A 20,611-nucleotide genomic window follows, 5' to 3' on the forward strand; every position below is an offset into this window, starting at 1 on the left:
TTACTCAGAATTCAGAGAGGTAGAAAGGTGTGTGGAAATCCCAGAGAAAACACATTGCTTCACTTATTATAATTACTATAGATTGTACTTTTGGACTTCTCTTTGCTTCACTTCATTGCAATTAATTACTGGATTCAGTATTATTAAGATGTTTTCTGGCATTGTTTGCTAAGACTATAAATTAGTACAATTAACATTATTATTAATTGATAACTTTTGAACCTAGACACTGCTGGAGCCAGTTTTATTCCTATTATAGCAGCTCAACTGCCTCGCCTGTTACTAGCGGATGCTCCATTTTGGGTTGGTGCAGGAGACAATCATAGGCAAGCCGTTAAGGTATTTTGTATTGTAATGTAATTTGTGGAATGAATTTTTAAACTGTGATAAAACGATTTTTAAGTGCAATCTACAACCCCAGGTTTTCAGATTATGGGTTAACAGGAAGATTTTTCCTGAAACTTGGCTTGAGCAGTATGTGAATAAATTGGAGCTTTTCATAAAAAATTCATTTCCAGCTGACATCGATACTCAGGAAAGAAAGATGGATGGTATGCACTTTGAGGAGAGTGGCAGGTCAGAAAACATTATTGATTAGTAGTATGTTTTTGTAGTTTCAGTAAATACTTGTTTGTTATGGATGGTAGGAACATACATGCAGGTTAAAATATTTATTATAGTGTAAACTTCTATGGGGGAACATGGTTCGCTTATAAGAATTCTCTCTGTTTAGATAAGCAATAAACTAAGTAGATAGCTGAGAATTAGAGAGAAATAGACAGAAATGAAGATGAGAAACAGAGTTTAGATGAGAAGAGAACTTGAAGAATAAGTTAGGTTTTCAGAGAGAGAAAGCCTGGATAGAGAGATATAGAGATCGGTGGCAAAAGCCATATTTATATACTAGTCTGCAATTACCATACTACCCCAATGATAGTACTAAAACTTGATCTTTCGTTTATATCATGGTACTGCTAAAACTTACCAGTAGGTAATCCTTCTACTGAATTTTATTAATTCTTTTCTGAATGGGGGAAGAAACTGGTAATTAAGTATGTAGGAATATGCCACATAAGCACTGTACATATATACCTATCACTACCTATCACTTTCTGTTAAGATACAGCACATTGCAGTATGCATTAGTTTTCTGATACCTACCAGTTTCTCCTATATGTCACAGAAACATTGCATTGCAGTGTTTCAACACTGAAACTACAATCTTAAGTTTGACTGGGTCTGAACATCTGCCAAAGAGGATATCTGGACCTTTGCAACCTCCGTGGAGGCAGCTGCACAACAATGTTTCCTTCCAACCCGTTGGTGTTAGTCAGAGGCCTCTTGTACCCAGCAAAGGTTTTACCACTATTGCATCTCGACCTCCAACTAGGGTAATCCTCTTTTTAACCAACATCTTCATTACTTGATTAGTTGGTTACCCAAGTACTGAAACTGTTGGAAGTGACCTAACTTCTTATGAGTTTTCCAGCAAGGTCACGAGACAGCCCATGATGTGGTATGGACAACTGGAAACTTCGAATGGCTATTCGAAGCATGCCTAATCGATGATGGCAAAATGTGCATGATATGCTCTGCAGATTATAATATTACCGGTATGTTTTCATTGTGATACTTCCATCCTTTATCCTACTGACGGGGGTAATATGTGAAGCTAGTGTTTAACTTAACTTTAAATGCAGTGCCTTCTTTCGAAATGGTATTGACGTATTTGCATTATTGATCTGTCTTGTTCTATATTTTCTACGTACCTCAAAAATTTAGTTTCTTTTATTTTGTGATTTTAATCATTAAAATTTAGATCCACCACTAATGTTGGTCGATTTTCCTGGACTGGAAAAAGGAAATCTTGATGATTCATTGGTGAGTTTCTGCATTTGACAATAAACTGGATCTTTTTTCTTGACTTGATGACTTTATATTGAAATTGCAGATGGTTATAATTTTCTGCTAAACGGGCACAAAACATATCTTCTGCTAAAGCCTTGGGAATTGTAAAGGAATTCGATAAATTAAATAGTCCAAATCAGATGAGGTATGTAAATCAATTAATTAAATTGTTCATTTACATCTCACATTTGCAACTTTTGGTTAGGAAAATTAAACTTTTGATACACTATGTTGAATGCAGGAGTTCTAGTTATGTGCTTACATAACTTGTACTAACGTAATAACACAGATTTATCTAGTGAACTTTACTTTACAGGGAGATGTCAAATTTCTGAAGAAGTATTGTATCCCTGAAGTAATTGAACGGTGTAGTGCTGAACACAAGGCTTATGCAAGCCAAAATATTGCAGTTGATAACAAGGTAAAATAGACCCAATCCAGATGGATTCTCTTGCTTCGGATAGTGTTTTCTTTTCATGTGGTCTGATTTACTTGGTAAATCTTGAGCAGTTTTTTTTAAAATGGTCAAATCTTTTGGGTTTTTATTTCTGCATTATTTACATGTCCTTATTTTTAGTTGCATAATCATTTCTTATCTTAGCTGAATATATACGTGAAATTTCTGTGATGTAATACTTCTATGAATAAAGCATGAGTATTGTTTTCACACCTTTCTCATCCAAATCTTGTTAAACTGGTGGGACAATCTCATTGTCTTCTATACTGCAAGAAAGGCAATAGTAAGTCGGCCTTTGTGTCTTTAACCAGAGTCTGACAATCTCATAGCCAACAGGGGCATAGCCAGTAAAACCAATTACTCGGGTCAAAAAGTCAGAAAATAAATTCAAGTATATTTAAATAACTAATATATAGATATAATTGCAAGACAAATTGTAATATTAATAATATATAACTAAGTACATCAATTCCATAATTATATTACAAGCAACAGAATGACAAGTTCAAATTGGGCAGATTGACTACATAATAACATCCATTATATTTCATTTATCTTGCGAATAGAGAATTAGCTAAGCAACTTACTTTATTAGCATAAACATATCAATTTTTTGTGTGGGAATCCTGATTACTTTAGATTGTGACTTTTTGCCATATTTGAATAGTAGAATCCTGATTAGTATTTTTACAGTCATTCACCTAACTGTTTTTTTCCGATAGTTCCTATAGTTTGCGACTTTGCGTATTATTATTTTATGTCATACAACATAGCTAATCAAGTCAGTAACTAATGTCGGTAATCAATTTCAGCATTGTAAGCAGGAATTCCAGTGTGCTGAATTGAAAAAAATATCAGAACCAATTGAACATGCTTTAAAGAGACAACAGCGTGGATTGGATCCTGATTCTGATAATCTATCAATTATCATTGAGTCCCTTAGTTTGACAACTGACCTGAAAGAGAGTATTGAATTAGAAAAGGAAAGGATGAGAGCTGTGACTAATAAAAGCCAAGGGGATATAGATCTTAGTAACTAGCTGGTTCGTGGCAGAGCAGTAACAAGATTCTACAGAAATGGGTAAAATGAACGTCAAATTTGTTAGCACAGCTGAAGAATCTGAAATATGTGCCATCTTTTTTCCGTGTTGCTAAAGTAGCTGCCAGATTAATGGGTTAAGTTAATTGTGATTCCTGTATAATAGACTTGTAATGTTTGTAGATTAGTAGATTAGTTCATCAGTACTGGTGATATTGTATTGTGTTTCTGTTGACTTTGATTGGAAAAAAAGTTCTATATAGAACTGGGATTTAATGTATGGAGAAAGTATATTTCAAATTTTGTCCATTGTTATTGTGTTGCAATAGGTATTAAAAATATTGCAAATAGGTACTAAAAATTATTGCAAAAGGGCCATGTGTCAAGCTGGACCCACATGTCAGTGGGCCCCACATGCCAGTGGACCCCACCTGTCAGTGGGCCCCACATTTGCCACGTGTCAAAAGCCACGTGTCAAAGTGCCATATGGCAGTTCATGTGGCAGTCCACGTGTCAGTTTGACCCCTTTTTTTGCCATGTCATTGCTTTTTTGCAACATAATTTTTGGTGTTGCCCTTGATAAGAAAATGTTGCCTTTGAACCCTAAGGCAACGCCAAAAATACTAACATCACAAAAGTGTTGCCGTAGAAAATTTTTGGTCTGTTGCAACATTTATTTGGCCTGTTGCAACGTTTGTGGAATGATGTAGAAGGCCACTTTTGGTGTAGTGTCCTTTACTGTATATACATAGATATACAATACATTAATCTCTGGGAAATCTTTTGTTCGTCTCTGAAAAAATTCAAATTATGATTGGATGAGTATAACATACTATCCTGTGAGGAGGACTGGTCTTCTTGGTTCTAAATAAGGTTTGCATTTGAATTGGAATTCCCCATCTCTCAAACATTGTTATGTTTTACAATTGTCTCTTCAGAAAATGATAAAAAAGGAGAAATATTTATGAATACTTTTTGATAGAGATATTAAAATGTACTACTATGCGTCTATCATAATTTGATAGAATTATTTTTTTAGACATGAAATGTGTATATTGTTTACATTGAAAAAGTATCATTTATACTGATTATATATATACACCTTTTCAAAGTAAATTATCAAACTAACTTTTAGCAATTACTATTTTTATATGGTGTCAGCACACTTATAATTTGGTGGGGGGCCTTATATCTCATCCCTTTTTGTTACTAAATATAATCATGTTTATACTTAGTAATGAACCAATCGTTCATTTTCTTGAAATGGTTTGGTCACAATTTAGTGCCACATCTTTAGAAAGAAAAACATGATTGATTATAATGATTAGAATTGATTTATTATGTAAAATCTCAAGCAGAAAATCAAGTTTCCAACTCGTCAAAAACATTAATTGTTGTTTGTAGTGTAAGATCTTAAGTGTGAACATTAGGGACATAAGCTAATCACAACAAACCTTTCTAATATGTCTCTAAACTCTTATGTCTCTCACTGGATTGGAACTGTGCTCCCATGCTTAATATATAATTTGAGGTACTCTTCTGTTCTAAAGAAATTTTGTCAGTAATTATCAAACATTAGGTAGTTTTGCTGTAATTATTCCATTGTTTCTATGTGTCTTTGATTTTCTGCTTAAGAAACCAAAATACTGGCTTTGATAGTGCAGTACTGTATTGTCCATTCAACCAACAGGGCGAATCTTTACAAATTCTGTGTCCCCTTAAAATTATATTGGAATAGTTTTCCTGCTAAACATTATCTTAATCGAGTTTATAGTACATAGAGTTTTTGTTGTCAGCTTGAGGGAAAGCGAAAACTGCCACTGGTGTGAAGGATATAATCATAAGCACACATTTGTAAGAAAGCTAGCTTAAACAACTCTAGTCGAAGATAACCTACCTAGTTAAAGGTACACCTTGTTTTTGGCTTTTTCAATGTATTAAATCTTGTTTCTCCCTTTGTATAGGCTGGAAAAAGGAATAGGGAATTGATGAAACACACCCAGGCGTACACCTCTAATCACTCTGCAATATTATATAGAGTATATGTGTATGATGTAAAAATGAGAGAAAACAAGAATGTAAAGTAGTGATCTTATTACTTTGCATACAAGAAACAACTTAAGTACAAGAAAACTAGGAAACCAACTAGGTCTATAAACTAGGAAACAGAAAGCAACAGAGAGTCCTGAAAATGTTCCACTACTACTTCTCAGGCCTGACTTATTCAAACTACGTCCATAAACTATCAAAATATTACCGACACCTCACACTACATCACTAGACTCCACATCTTAGACACCATAAATTATTAACAAAGTTTAGATTAATCCAACAAGCACCCCCTTAATCTAAACTTCTTTATTAAGACTCTTCACCCCAAGAAGCTGTCTCATACGTTCAAATTTGACAATTGACAATGCCTTAGTCAGCACATCAGCACGTTGTTCCTCTGTTCGTACGTGCTTCACAACAATCTCACCCCGTTCCACACACTCCCTTATAAAATGAAAATGGATATCAATATGTTTTGACCTTCCGTGAAAAACAGGGTTCTTTGCCAAGTCTATGGCGGACTTATTATCAATGTATAATACCACAGGGCCAATGTGATTTCCTGTCACTTCCTTCAGCAAGTTTCTTAGCCAAATCCCTTGACACGCTGCAGCCGTAGCAGCCATGAATTCTACAAAAACATGAAGATGGAGTTGGCATTGGGGAAGATGATCCTGTAAATCTTCAACAAGCCATGCAGAGTCCTAACTTTCAAAAGTGGATTGATGCCATGAATGAAGAGATGCAATCTATGAAAGACAATGACGTTTGGGATCTTGTCAAGTTGCCTAAAGGCTCAAAACCTATTGGTTGCAAATGGGTATTTAAAACCAAAAGGGATTTGAGTGGTAACATCGAAAGATATAAGGCTCGTCTAGTCGCTAAAGGATTCACTCAAAAGAAAGGTATCGACTACAATGAGACTTTTTCTGCGGTTTCCACGAAAGACTCATTTCGAATTTTTATGGCACTTATGGCTCATTATGATCTAGAGCTACATCAGATGGACGTAAAGATGGCATTTCTCAATGAAAACATTGGCGAGACAATTTATATGGTGCAGCCAGAAAACTTTGTCATTGGAGATCCAAAGACTATGGTATGCAAATTAAAGAAGTCCATCTATGGTCTCAGGCAGGCTTCTCATGAATCGTATCATAAATTTCATCATGTAATCACATCATATGGTTTCGAAGTGAACTTGGTGGAACATTGTGTATATCACAAGTTCAGTGGGAGCAAATTTATCTTTCTTCTCTTATACGTTAATGACATCTTACTTGCTACTAATGATATAGGCTTATTGCACGATACCAAGAAATTTCTTACTAATCAATTTGAGATGAAGGATCTTGGTAATGCCTCTTTTATATTAGGAATTCAGATACATCGAGATCGCTCTCAAGGTATTCTTGGATTGTCACAAAAGAGCTATATCGAAAAGATCCTGGAAAGGTATGGCATGAAAGATTGTGCACCAATGGATACACCCGTGTCTAAGGGAGACAAATTTAGTCTCAAAAAGTATCCTAAGAATGAACTTGAGATAAGGGAAATGCAAAGGATACCATATGCATCGGCAGTGAGAAGCCTAATATATGCTCAAGTTTGTACTCGTCCTGACATAACAGTCATTGTTGGAATGTTAGGAAGATATTTGAGTAATCCGGGAATGGAGCAATGAAAAGAAGTGAAACGAGTCTTACGATATTTGAAGAAAACAAAAGACTATATGCTCACATACAGGAAATCAGATCATCTAGAAATCATTAGATATTCAGATTCTGACTTTGGAGGATGCAAAGATGAAAGAAAATCTACTTCGGGCTATGTTTATCTACTGGCTGGTGGAGCGATTTCATGGAGGTCTGCCAAACAGACGCTCATAGCTTCATCCACCATGGCTGCAGAATATATAGCATGTTTTGTGGCATCCAATCAAGCTTTATGGCTGCGAAACTTTGTCACTGGCTTGCGTATTCTTGATGGTGTTGAAAGACCATTAAAGATATTTTGTGATAATAAATCAGCAGTGGAGTATTCAAACAACAATAGGAGCACTACAGATGCAAAACATATAGATATTAAGTTCCTAGTTGTTAAAGAAAAGATTCAGAGTTGACAGATTTTGATAGAATACATTGGCACTAACTCCATGATTGCAGATCCGCTCACTAAGGCGTTAACACCTAAGGTCTTTCACGAGCATACTACTCATATGGGTGTTACCTTATGTGATACTTTGGTTTAGTGGGAGTTTGTATTTTGGTATTTTATATAATAAACATTGAGTTGTTTATGTTCTGCAGAATACAGTTGATGGAATTTTATTAAATGTCACTCTACTTTTGTTCAATTTTCTTATTGTGGTTTAACATTGAGTTGAGAAAATTGGAATCAATCTCGTTAGAGATTGCCTAAGGACTAGTTGGAAATAGACATTATATAGATCACATTACATGTAGTTTCCATGCCACTTATCCATGCATTGATTCATGTCGTTGAATATATTTGTGTGGTGACCCTGAAACATTTAGTCACGTAAAATTTTTGACGAATGCCGCCAGAATCTCAAACATATATAGTAGACGGACCAAATTGTTTTGGTAAAATCTAAGGACGATAAATAGTATAAAGTTGCGCACTAAAGTTTTGTATAATTGATCCTGGATGCATATGAAGCCCAAGTGGGAGATTGTTATTATTATTTTTAATAATAATAATTATTTTATGGGCTATATATAAATATATCAATTATATTTGCTATTTATTATATTGGGTTAAATTAAGTGATCAAATAAGAAAACCAATTAGATTTTAATTTATTGTATGGACCTAATAAGTGGATACCTAATACCAGGCCCAATTAAATTATAATGGGAGATTTAATTAGGTGGTATATAAAAAGAGTTATAGTCCCCAATATATCAAGTACACGTAACGACTTATCTTCTACCCATCACAGAGAACCATTGAGAAACCCTAAGGAGTACTTGGTTGAGGAAGACAATAATCAAGTATATTATACAGATTCAGATACAGTTACGATTATCACCTTATGGATTCAGGTACGCTTCCGTCTTCGATTTAATCTTGATAATTAGATATGATGATTACGGTCCTTGTCTCTATTTTAGAGAATTATGTGTTTATAGAATTATTAAATTCTATCACAGACTACATGATTTTATAGAACTTGACAGTGACATAAGTGATATGTTTTTTTACAAGGTCACTGGGTCACCCAAATTTTTAATCATCTACATGATTTTGTAGAACATGATATGTATAACAATGTTCTTATTTAAGCATATTCTCATAATTCTTTGTGGAAATACATATTTTTCTTATTGTTATATATTTTACTTACAAGCACATGTATATTGAATAAAAATGTAGAATAATTCTAATTACCACACTCTTATAATATTTGTGATATTTTGAATATGATTTTTGTCTCCCGTTAGAATTTTAAGAGAATCTCAAATCATGTGACAAAATAATTTTTTTCGATAAGTCCAATTAATTTCACGAAATGAAATTTGGATGACAAATTAGCTTAGTCAAAAATTAGAATTTGGGCACTAAGTTCAAATTTTGTCACACACTTAAATTGTTGTCATAAATTTAAATCTCTTCCAAAGTTCAATTCTTATGAAATTTTAATTTGAAGATAATGAAAGGATTAGATTAAATATTATAAGATTATTAAAATTTAAGCGGAAAATAAAAAAAATTGACGTTATTCAGATCTAAAAAACAAAAAAGACATCTTATGAAAGAAAGAAAAGAGTGATATGAAGGAAATTTCATGCATACCTTATCTTATTGAAGAGAGAAATCATAAAAATAAACTATATTCGAGTAGCCTAAGATATTTTTACTACACTTCATATCCAAAGGAAGCTCACATCGTGATGGGTAAAGTAGTCCGTAATTAATTAAAAATTGAGCTATTTTTTGGGTGAATGTATCAAATTAGTTTTATGATATGAGAACAAGTTAGTAGTTGAATAACTGCCAATAAAAAATATGTCAATTAGGAAGGAGATACATGCGAGCGAGTAAGTGTTAAAAAATTCTTGTAATTGACCTTGGAAAACCATTAGACAAGAAAGAAATGAGTAAAGAAAGTAACAAAACATGCTTCATGATCTCAATAAATTTCTGACCCGCCATATTCTTAGAGAATGCTATCATTCAATCTTGATTGAATTACATATTGTCAGAATTAATCTAAATATTTGTTTCAGTTTATTTATTTCATATGAATAAGTCAGCTAAGCTGGAGAGTTTTTAGGAGTTTGATTTGGTCTAGAAGTAGTGGAGAATAAGTAGGAGTTTAGTAGAGGTGGTAGCTATTTTCTAGGCATTTTTGTAGTCATACAGAATGCACTTAAAACCTGTTTTCTTTGTTCTTGTTTTGTAAGTCTCAGTTGTAATTTGTTTTTCAGAAGTTTCAATATTAAAACCGAGTTGCAGCTCAACTTTGTTATGCCTTATTGTGTGTGTATTTCCATCAATCTGGTATCAGAGCCACATTGTAGTGAATACAAAAATAGATGTCTAAGCCAGCAACCATGGAACCCAGCAAAACCAAAGATAACTCTGTCAGCCTAAACTACCCAATGTTAACCAAAATAAACTAAACAACATGGGCTCTAAAATGAGAGTATACGTAAAAGCTCATGGCGTGTGGGAAGCTATAGAACCTAAGGACCCTAAGGTAGTTGTAGAAGAGAGAAGAGATAGTTTGGCGTTGGCTGTGATCTACCAAAGTATTCCTGAAGATGTCTTGTTGTCACTGAAGTAATAAGGACGGTGTGCCAAGGTGCTGATAAGGCGAAGAAATCCAGGGCTCAAATGCTCAAGGGATAGTTCGAGACACGGAACATGAAAGAAATAGAGTCACTCGATGATTTTTATATGAAACTGAACAACTTGGTTACTAATATTCGAGTTTTAGGGGAGAACATGGAGGAGACTTATGTGGTTAAGACGTTGCTGAGAGCAGTTCCATCGAGAATCCTACAAATAGCTTCTGCGATGGAACAGTTTGGGAACTTGGAGACGATGTTTGTCGAGGAGGTGATTGGTTCCCTGAAGGCACATGAAGAAAGAACACGAGGACAAATCGAGAGCAATGATGGCAAGTTGCTGTTGACAAAAGATGAATGGAGAAAAAGGGAAAGCACAGAGAGTCAGCTTTTCTTGACAAGAGAAGAGTGGTTGAAGAAGACAGGCAAGGATGGAACTCATGGCTCATGGGATAGCCGTGGCAAATCTATGAATCGTGGGATTCGTGATAGAAGGAAACTGAAATGCTTTAACTATGGTGCTTATGGGCACTACGCTTCAGAATGCCGTAAGCCACGACGAGGAAAAGAGAAGGAGCAAGAATCTGAGGTGAATCTCACTCAAGTTGATGATGATGAACCTGCACTCCTAATGGAAGAGTGCAGAGGTATGACAAGAGTCCTCGTTCTTTTGAACGAAGTAGGAGTAACATCACCAATGGGACAACAACATAAGTACAAAGGAGACATAAATGTTTGGTACCTGGATAATGGAGCCAGTAACCATATGACTGGAGAACGCTCGAGATTTAAAGATTTGGACGAGAATGTGCACGGGAAAGTTAGGTTTGGAGATGGGTCAACAGTGTGCATTAAGGGCAAAGGATCTGTAGCATTCAAACACAAAAATGACGAGGAACGTATTTTAAAAGAGGTATATTTTATTCCCACACTTTGTAACAATATAGTAAGTTTGGGACAATTGTCTGAGGTTGGAACAGAGTAATTATTAATGAGGATTTCCTGTGGGTGTATGAGAAAGATGGAAAGTTATTAATGATGGTTAAAATCAAATCGCTTGTACAAGTTAATAGTTCCAGAAAATGAGCCTGTGTGTCTGTTAACTAAAGCAGAGGAGAACACTTGGTAATGGCATTCGCGCTTGGGACAAGTAAACTTTCAGGCAATGAAACTGATGGTTACAAATGATATGGTGTATGGATTGCCAACCTTGAGTTTACCAAATGAAATTTGTAAGGGATGCTTGTTGTCTAAACAAGTGCGAAAATCATTTCTTGTACAAACAGACTTTACGGCAAAGGAACGACTTGAGCTAGTACACGGAGATTTGTGTGGACCCATTTCACCACCAACACTTGCTGGAAACAGGTACTTTATACTACTTGTGGATGATTACAATCGAATGATGTGGGTCTTTATGTTAAAGACAAAGGATGAAGCTCTGGGTGCTTTTAAAAGATTCAAGGCGATAGTTGAAAAAGGTTCGAAATGTGAGATCAAGACTTTCAGGACTAATCGGGGAGGAGAATTCTTGTCAAAGGAGTTTGAGATGTACCGTGAATCTGGAGGAATATAGAGGCATTATACAGCCCCTTATTCGCTATAGCAAAATGGGGTCGTAGAAAGGCGAAATCGCACTGTGGTGGCCATGGGAAGAAGTATGTTGAAAGAAAGAAATGTTCCAGTGAGGCTGTGGGGAGAGGCAATATGTCATGCTGTGTATGTGTTGAATAAGCTTCCCACCCGAGCTCTGTCAAAGATGACACCATACAAGGCATGGACTGGAAGAAAGCCTCACCTTGAACACATATAGGTGTTTGGCTGTTTGGGTTATATGAAAATACCCGCAATACATGTCAAAAAACTTGATGATAAGAGCAAAGTTGTGATTTATTTGGGAAAAGAACCAGGGAAAAAAGCTTTCAGACTTTATGATCCTGTTGAGGACACTGTGCACGTGAGCAGAGATATGCATTTTGAAGAAAAGAAGGGGTGGTCTTGGGGTAATAATGAGGCAGAAAGTGAATAAATGCCAGGCCCATTTACACCTATTGACTATCAACCGAGCTCGTTGGAAATAACTAGAAATGAGGGATACAATGAAGATGATTCGCAATTAAACTCCAGGTCAAGTAATGCAAGTGACAACAGCAGTGAAATAAAATTTGGCACCATGGGAAGCTTAAGTGGAAGTAACTCTAACAGTTCGAGCAGCTTAAGTGAGGCTAGCAGTGAACCTCAGAATTTCAGATCACTAAGGAACATTTATGATGAAACTGAAAAAGTGGAAGCTGCAGATGAGTTATTACTATCAGAAATAGATGAACCTGTTACGTATGATCAATCAGTTAAACAAAAAGCTTTGAAATTAGCAATGCAGAACGAAATTGAGCCCATCAAAAATAACAAAACATGGGAACTTACAGAGTTGCCTGCAGGCCACAAGACAATCGGCTTAAAATGGGTGTTCAAAATAAAAAGAAATACAGAAGGTATGGTGGTAAAGCACAAAGCCCGGCCCGTAACGAAAGGTTATGTTCAAAAGTACGGAGTGGACTACGAGGAGGTCTTTGCACCTGTTACAAGGATGGAAACAGTTCATTTATTACTTGCATTGGCTGCCAAAAACGAATGGGAGGTTCACCACCTCAATGCGAAATCAGCATTTTTGAATGGTGAATTGTTGGAAGAGGTGTATGTGTCTCAACCAAAAGGGTATGAAAAGGAAGGAGAAGATCATAAAGTTTATAGATTATTCAAGGCACTCTACGGAAGATAGGATGTTTCCACATTAACACTTTTAATAAATTACAAAATACAGTTTATTCTTAAAGAAGATAAGATATTTTCATATGAATCTTCCAATCTCAAAAAAATGATAGAATATTCTCTTACCCATATCAACCCAAAATGTTTTTCAAATTTTTCTCTCTTCGTTTTTCCGTGCCCAACCCCTATTAACTAGATCTTTTGCCCGGGTTGTGTTTGTATCCGCTGGTCTCTTCTTCTCTTTCTTCTTTCATCACCTTACTTCACTTCTTTCATCACCTTTTCCGGCCAAACACTCCGTCTTTTTACCATCCCTCTTCGTTTTCTTTACTCCCCACTCCCGTAGGTCTCTATTTTCACCCACATTTTTTACTCTTTAGTTCTAATTATGTCAAATGACAGTTCTTTTAGCTTTAACTCCGGTGAATCTGCAATGATGGTTGGTATAGGTCATGACCACAACTATGACATAGCAGCCATTAACAGAACTATAATCCTTGAAGATGTGGACTTGAAAGAAGTTTTTCCAAATCCTAGAGGGGTAAATTCCCATGCCCTCTTGCGTAGAGATGGTGGCTCCGTTCGCCTTGATGGTGGTCCAAGTGACAACACAGTGAGCTCAAAAGGGAGGGCTATGGGAGGTGATGGTGGCTTACCCCCAGCTGAGATCTTGGGGCTTCAAGAAATACAACATGTTGGTAACGGAGGTCTTCTTGAACAACTTGATGAATCTCGAATTGTTTCAAATGGTAATACCTCGGAAAATTCATCAAGTCCTTAGAAAATTTACTTGATAGTTTTGTTGTGAGAAACGGACTTTTGATCCTAGTGGGTGAACACAATGTTGTTGGTGGTACTGGGAGCCCCGGTGTTGTGGGCAATGTGGTGGAGCCTGTGGAGGAGTTGGAAGCCGAGGCGGCTGGGGGGATTGTGGTGACTGCAGTAACTGGCACCACTGTGGCCATTGCTGGCACACCAAATCCTCATCAAGGTGATTGTAGTAAAGCAGGGGGAAAGAAGGTTTCTTGGAGTGATAAGGTCAAGGAAGGAATCCCAACTACAACTCTAAATTTCAAGCATAAAGCTACTTTTGTCACTAATGAGGATGGTTCCTTGACCATTATTCCTCCCAAAGAATTTCTTGTTCAAGCAAGGCAGCAGTGGAACACTAGCTGCATTGGCCATTTTATTGGCGGGAGCTTTGACTTCAAATTTGTTCGTGATAGGGCCATGAATCTATGAAAAAATAGAGGACTTTTACATGTTTTTTATAATTCAAAAGGCTATTTCACGTTCAAGTTTGATACGGAGGAACACATGAAAGCAGTTCTAAATCTCAATTCTATACATTTGGCAGGGCGAGTTCTTTTCCTTAAACCATGGATGGAAAGTACAGAATTCAAATGTAATGTTCTTTATAAGGTGCCATGTTGGGTCAAGTTAGGGCTCCCACCTTCCTACTGTTGTTCCAGTTCTGGAATTAGCATGGTGGCTGAGCTCCTTGGGAAAGTTATCAAGTTTGATGAAGCAACTTCGAAATTCCTTCCAATGAAATTTGATGGAGTGTTAATTGAGCTTGAGTATGGATCTCCTAGGCCACCCTACATGATCGTCCCCTATTTAAACAGCAAAGGGAGGGAAGATAACTTTCGAGTTGAAATCGAGTATTCACAATTGCCATATTCATGCTCCCTATGTCAAGCAATTTGGACACTCTTTGGCACGTTGCCCTGATGATCCCAATCGAGAGATACCAAAATCTAGATCACAAGGGAGTGTTAATAATAGGAAGGGTGGTAAGAACAACACTAAGGTGCATGAGGCTGAAGCTGAAATGGAGGAGAATGAAGAAAATCTTAATGAAGACTATGTCCATAATCATTCTTTGGTTCCATACGTGGTGGGTAAGTTTTTGGGTTGTGATGTTACCTTAGATGAGGATGAGATTTTGAGACAATGTAGGAAGAAAATGCAACACAAGGAGATGATCTTGACAAGTTTGATGCAGTTGAGACAACAGTTGTTATGGATAATGAATTAACTGGGGACTTGATTGTAGAGTCCCATGTTGAGTCCCAGGTTGAACCCCAGGGTACAGTACAACCTATGGCTGGCTTTATCTCGCCTGGGCGTCGCTCAGTCGCCAAGCATACAGGACAGGCTCTAGAGAGCTCGAGGACCATCTCAGCGTCTAAGCGCCCTTGCAGCCCTGCGCACCTGATCCCAAGCGTGCACACCGTTCGGTCTCCGCTAACAACTCCAGTACCCGTTCGAGCAGTTAGTGCACCTCAACCTCAAAGATCCCAGGAACATTAGGATCCCATTAATGAGATCTCAATGAAAAATGCCTTTGATACTTTGGCTCATTTGGAGGAAGGTGAAATTATTACTCACTGTGATGCCATCAACAGGAAAGGTAAGGGCAAAATCTCAATTGTGCTTGGCCTTGAGACACCCAATCCCCATACTGGTACTCCACCTCGATCAGGCAAAGTGGGGACCAAAGAAAAGAAGGTTACATCGAAGAAAGGTGTGAGAGTGGGCTAGTCTAGAAATGGAACATTACAGTGGTATATGGGTAGATATTATTGGATTGACAAACACAAATATTTGTATTTTAACATTTTCCTCTACTGTAATTGGATCTTAAGTCTAAAAACTTGGCATGGAGTTAGGATTTAGCGCTGTCATATTGTCAAATTTATAATCGTGAATTTATCATAAACATATAGCAAAATTAGGAATTTAATAGAAAAATTCACGTGTAAGTATAATTTTTTGATGGACCAAGAAAATTACTTTTGTATAGAATTTATATATTTAGATCTAACACATCCACATGCACTGACATATTTTACAATCCCACTATCTAAGATGATCTAAAAATGCTTAGGGTATCGTCATTTGAACTAGGCATATGATTACATCATGAACTATTAACTCATGTCGGTTTCCCCTGAATCCTCTATTGATGAAATATAACTTTTATAACCCTGATTACAGTAACATATATATATATATATTGTATGTGTAATATTAAAATGAGAGAGAAACAAAATGTTAACTCATGATCTCATTAAAAATAAAGTTGCTAATACAACGTATATAACTGAAAAAAACAAACTGAAAACCAACTACAACTAAAGACTAGGAACACACTCCTACACGAGCTCCACTACTCCAGCACGTAGCCAAGACTTATTTAAATACTCCTAAAAATGCTCAATAACATTTGCAGTACTCCCAGACCAGTTCAAACTGTAACACTCAGACAAAATAAACAAATAAAAATAAGAAACAAGTTTAGATTAATCCAACATACACCCCCTTAATCTAAACTTCCATATTCGAAACCTTACCACCAAGAATTTATCGCATACGTACGAACTTAACTATTGACAGTGCTTTTGTGAGAACATCAACATGTTGTTATTCGGTTCTCACATGCTTTATGATAATCTCCCCACGCTTTACGCATTCCCTTATAAGTAATTGGGAAAATCAATTTGTTTGGATCTTCCATAAAAGACAGGGTTCTTAGCTATGTCTATAGCCGATTTTTTGTCAATGTATAGAACCACATGACCTAGATAATCATTTAAGACTTCACGTAATAACTTATGCAACCATTTCCCTTGGCATGCCGCTACTATAGCAGCCATGAACTCAGCTTCACATGAGGATAAAGCAACACATTTCTGCTTCTGTGACACCCATGTTATCACACTTTCATTTAAGTAAAACACCCCCCCAGTGGTGCTTTTCCTATCATCAACATGCCTGGCGAGATTACTATCTGGGAAGCCTGTCAGCACATTATTTGCATTGTCCTTCGAGTAGATTAAACCATAGCTCATTGTTCTTTTAACGTAACGCATTATCCTCTTAGCAACATTTAAGTGCAGTACTGTTGGTTTCTCCATGAAACGGCTGATGATTCCCACGACATAAGATATGTATGGCCTTGTGTGGACAAGGTATCGAAGGCCTCCCACTATGCTCTTAAATTCAGCAGAGTTCACACTCTTCCCTCCTTCATCTTTTGTAATTAATTAAAGCTTTGGGTTCTACTGAAAACTTTGTAGGGTTACATTTTACCATGCCAGCTTTTTCTAAAATTTATCTAACCATTTATTGTACCTTCTTTGCATGAATTACACAATTTTCAAAGTTCTTTGCATCTAGTGCAAGAGTTTTTAGTGTTCTAATTAATTTGACATGCATAGTTCTTCCCTTCTACAATATTTTTGGACTAGTATATTATATATCTAATATAGCAACTTGTACTTCCATGAAATATTTTATTCCATCTAGATGCCATGTCAGATCTGTTAAGCCTCCGTCAGTTCTCCGTTATCTCATGCTTCATATACTTGTACGCCCCTTCAAATACTTCCCCTCTTCTTGTGCTCCCATTTTCAAAGCCTGACTTCCCTAAACAACTGCAGACTGAGGAATCACAGAGGTGGGAATGTGTCAAATTCAACGGATATATATTAATTGTTATTTTTCCTTCTTCGGTCGTCATAGCTTTCTTCGCAGGGCAGCCGGTAGTTATTTTCTTTAAATACAATTACCTTATATTTTTTTAAACTTTGTTTTGTTACTTTTATTCTGTAGGTTAATAAAGCCTCGTAAAGACTAAAATATGGAAATTTCTTTGAAGAATTGTGCGTTCCATAATCGAGTTTTTATGTAAGTTATTCGATGTAAAGATTCATCACATTAATTCTAGCATTCTTTATTCTACGTGCATTTCTCAAGGTCAGGATTCTTTCTTAAATATTTATCCTGTCAGGAAGAAATGACTCTCATGTAAGTTAGATTTATGTCAATCTTAGACAATAACTGTTACCTCTTTGGATGCCTGCTTCAAACTGATTTTTTTAAAATGTTTTATTTAGAGTTGCAAAGGTTATGTTCTCTAACCTCTATATAAAATTCCATTTAATTTGAGCTCCTGCATCGTATAATTTCGGGTGATAAGATCAGTTGAAATTCTAAAGAATACTAAAGTATCTTATAATCTACTATCTTTTATTGGTCATAATATTTTTCAGACAATAGTAAGTGAAAAGCTACACAGTTTATATACTTGACATTAATAACACATGCAATAAGGATATTTTGGTACTACACATGTTTCCGATTATGCGTGGATGTAAAAAGTAATAAGTTAGTAATAACTCAAGATATGATTACCTCTTTATCTCCATCTATAACATCTGAGCCAATTTACAAGATATGGAAATTAGTTCACAAGGCTTTAACTTATTCATAGAATCATAAAATAGATGGGGAAAAATGTTTTATATGTTAATATAACCAAAAAATCTTGATTAACTATACTGCAACGAAAATTTACAACAAGATTTCGAATAGGCGAATATTTTTTCCAAATGTGTATTCTATCAGGTGGCAAGATTAGTTCTCAAAATGAGTTTCTTAAATAGGAAAAGAATGGTTGGAAGTGGAAGAGATGAGCAGATAAATTTTATTAGACTTAAAAGGTAGTAATTAGAGAAGTCTTTAGAGTGTAGACCATAATGTGGAGGTTAATTGTAAGAGCCATGTGTTAAGTTCTTGAATCAAAGACTTAACAAAGATAAATGCTATTGCCACATGAACTTTCATAAATAACAACATAGTCCCTTAAGTTTATAAATATTACTAAATAATACTAGGGAATTTGTTTCACATCAATCCAGAAAATATGTATATTTTTCGAAAAGTGTTTCACATCAATCCAGAAAAGTGTTAAAGTCTTTCTTTCTTTTTTCGAAAAAATGTGCTACGATTCTATAAGCAAATACAAATGTAGTAAAAATTCCCGCAGGAAATTCTATTCATCACGACTACATTTAACTTATTTTATATGTACGCATTTCCTAAATCATTCCTCTAAAAATATGGGTTGCGAGACCCCGGAAGAAACCTGCATAAATGTTTTGCTCTTTAGGTTAATTGGCAAATGCAAACTGGCGAAGATTGCATATGTAATTAGTTTCATGCTTAAATGGCTTTGGAAAAAAATAATATACAATTCCAGGTTTATTTTTAATATCTTATCATAACCTCGTCTTTTTAAAAAAGAAAATTTCTACGTGATGATGCACAGTAGATTTTAACACTTTAGAGTTGCTTACAAAGAAGCTTGTATGTGAGCAAACAAATGATGGACAAGGTAGCTTCCCGTTGGATAGGATGGCTTCGAAAAGTAACTAAATATTGGGCGCGATATTAATGGCTGACACAATGGCCCTGCAAAAAAATTAAATAAAATTATCAACCGACTTACAAAAAATTGAAGACTTAGATATTTAAATCATAGGAGCAATAAAGATCTTGATTATATTGAGTATTACCCATAAGTGAAGGTGGTGATCTCTGGAGATGTGAAGAATATCGAACAGGATCCTCAAAAGAAAAAGGTGCTAGTGCAGGGGGGCATGAACGGGGATTAGTTCGAAGTGGGGGCAGAAGAATCTGAGGAAGATTTTTGAAAAACATGGTGAACTGAATCATGTTATGAATATCGATGTTGAAGAATTAAATGCTCCAAGTTCAGCTAAGGTTGATGCAAAGGAAGATGATTCGGAGGATGGAGAAGAAGTGAACGATGATGCAAGCGATGCAGATGGATATGATGTTGCAGGGGCCAACTGATATTTTATGTTTATGTCATCCGCATTTTGCTAGCTAGCTAGATTACTTTTGTTTAAATTCGAACGTGAATTTTGTTTAGTTCTTCGTGTATGCGACTAAATTTACTAGCGAATTTGGTTTAGCTAGCTATTGTCATTTTCTATTAGACTTAAACTGAGATGTTTATTCGATGATGTTACGACAGCGTGAGGGCTGCTTTTAAATTGGTCATGTTACCTTTGAATGATATTGCTTCTTTTGTGACGTAAAAAAATGTACGGCTTCCTTTCTTTACAATAAGATCCTACTATTTTTTTTAAAAAAAATACTGTTACAATTGTATCCAAATATATTGCCATTAACAACTACATCAACTATAAAATATTAAAATTGTTTAAAAAATATTGCAATATTTGTCAAATTTTATCTTAAACTTTATTGCAGTTGGACCAAATAATGTTGCCTTAAGGTGGTTATTTTGCTGACAAAATAGTTTTTTTAATAATTTAACTACGTTGTTGTAAAATACATTTCATTGCTAAATATTGTTTATTGCAATATTATTTTATTGTTGCAAGACATGGCTTAAAATATTGCTATAGGACCTCTATTTCGTCACCATCGGGTGCAACACCAAACATTTGCATATTCATTCCGATAAGTTCTACTGCAACATAAATAGCCTATAAGGAATTAAATTTTTATGGTTGCCATAGTCATTCTATGGTGTAGTGTAATAAATTAAGTTAACTAATTAAGTGAAAATAAATTTTGATTTAGGTACATCTTACTTCTTTTGCATAGTCAAAACCTCTACTTTCAAATTTTGAGATGCCCAAATGGTGGTTATCTACCACTTTCTATTTTTTTTGTCACGTACTTTTGGTTTCGTTTAGTATACTTTCTACACTTTTTATGGGATAA

At 35.6% G+C, this 20,611-nt stretch overlaps 2 protein-coding genes and 1 long non-coding RNA gene across 6 annotated transcripts; 2 read left to right on the forward strand and 1 right to left on the reverse strand.

Moving 5' to 3' along the window:
- Positions 1-1,624: 1,624 nt before the first annotated feature.
- LOC141724255 (uncharacterized) lies at positions 1,625-2,676 on the forward strand. 4 transcript variants are annotated; one of them, XR_012576570.1, is made up of 3 exons: positions 1,625-1,659; positions 1,820-2,053; positions 2,150-2,676. It is a non-coding gene; the product is annotated as an uncharacterized LOC141724255 (long non-coding RNA). The 4 variants fall into 4 exon arrangements; XR_012576568.1 differs by lacking the exon at positions 1,625-1,659 and having other exon boundaries at positions 1,702-1,881; positions 1,952-2,053; XR_012576571.1 differs by lacking the exon at positions 1,625-1,659 and having other exon boundaries at positions 1,702-1,881; positions 1,952-2,053; positions 2,208-2,676.
- Positions 2,677-7,188: 4,512 nt separating this feature from the next.
- Positions 7,189-7,578, forward strand: LOC141717048 (secreted RxLR effector protein 161-like). The gene has a single exon (XM_074519175.1). It carries the CDS (start codon positions 7,189-7,191, stop codon positions 7,576-7,578), a length of 390 nt encoding a protein of 129 aa, XP_074375276.1.
- Positions 7,579-16,524: 8,946 nt separating this feature from the next.
- LOC141717064 (secreted RxLR effector protein 161-like) lies at positions 16,525-16,965 on the reverse strand. The gene has a single exon (XM_074519185.1). The coding sequence runs from the start codon at positions 16,963-16,965 to the stop codon at positions 16,525-16,527; it is 441 nt and encodes a 146-aa protein (XP_074375286.1).
- Positions 16,966-20,611: the final 3,646 nt, after the last annotated feature.

This window comes from Apium graveolens, chromosome 1 (assembly GCF_009905375.1).
Source record: "Apium graveolens cultivar Ventura chromosome 1, ASM990537v1, whole genome shotgun sequence".
In the NCBI taxonomy this organism is placed as follows: Eukaryota; Viridiplantae; Streptophyta; class Magnoliopsida; order Apiales; family Apiaceae; genus Apium; species Apium graveolens.

What these genes read in the sequence shown, in the direction of transcription:
- LOC141717048 (XM_074519175.1), top strand. Translation starts at nt 7,189, where the DNA reads ATGCTCACATACAGGAAATCAGATCATCTAGAAATCATTAGATATTCA.
- LOC141717064 (XM_074519185.1), bottom strand. Translation starts at nt 16,965, where the DNA reads ATGGAGAAACCAACAGTACTGCACTTAAATGTTGCTAAGAGGATAATG.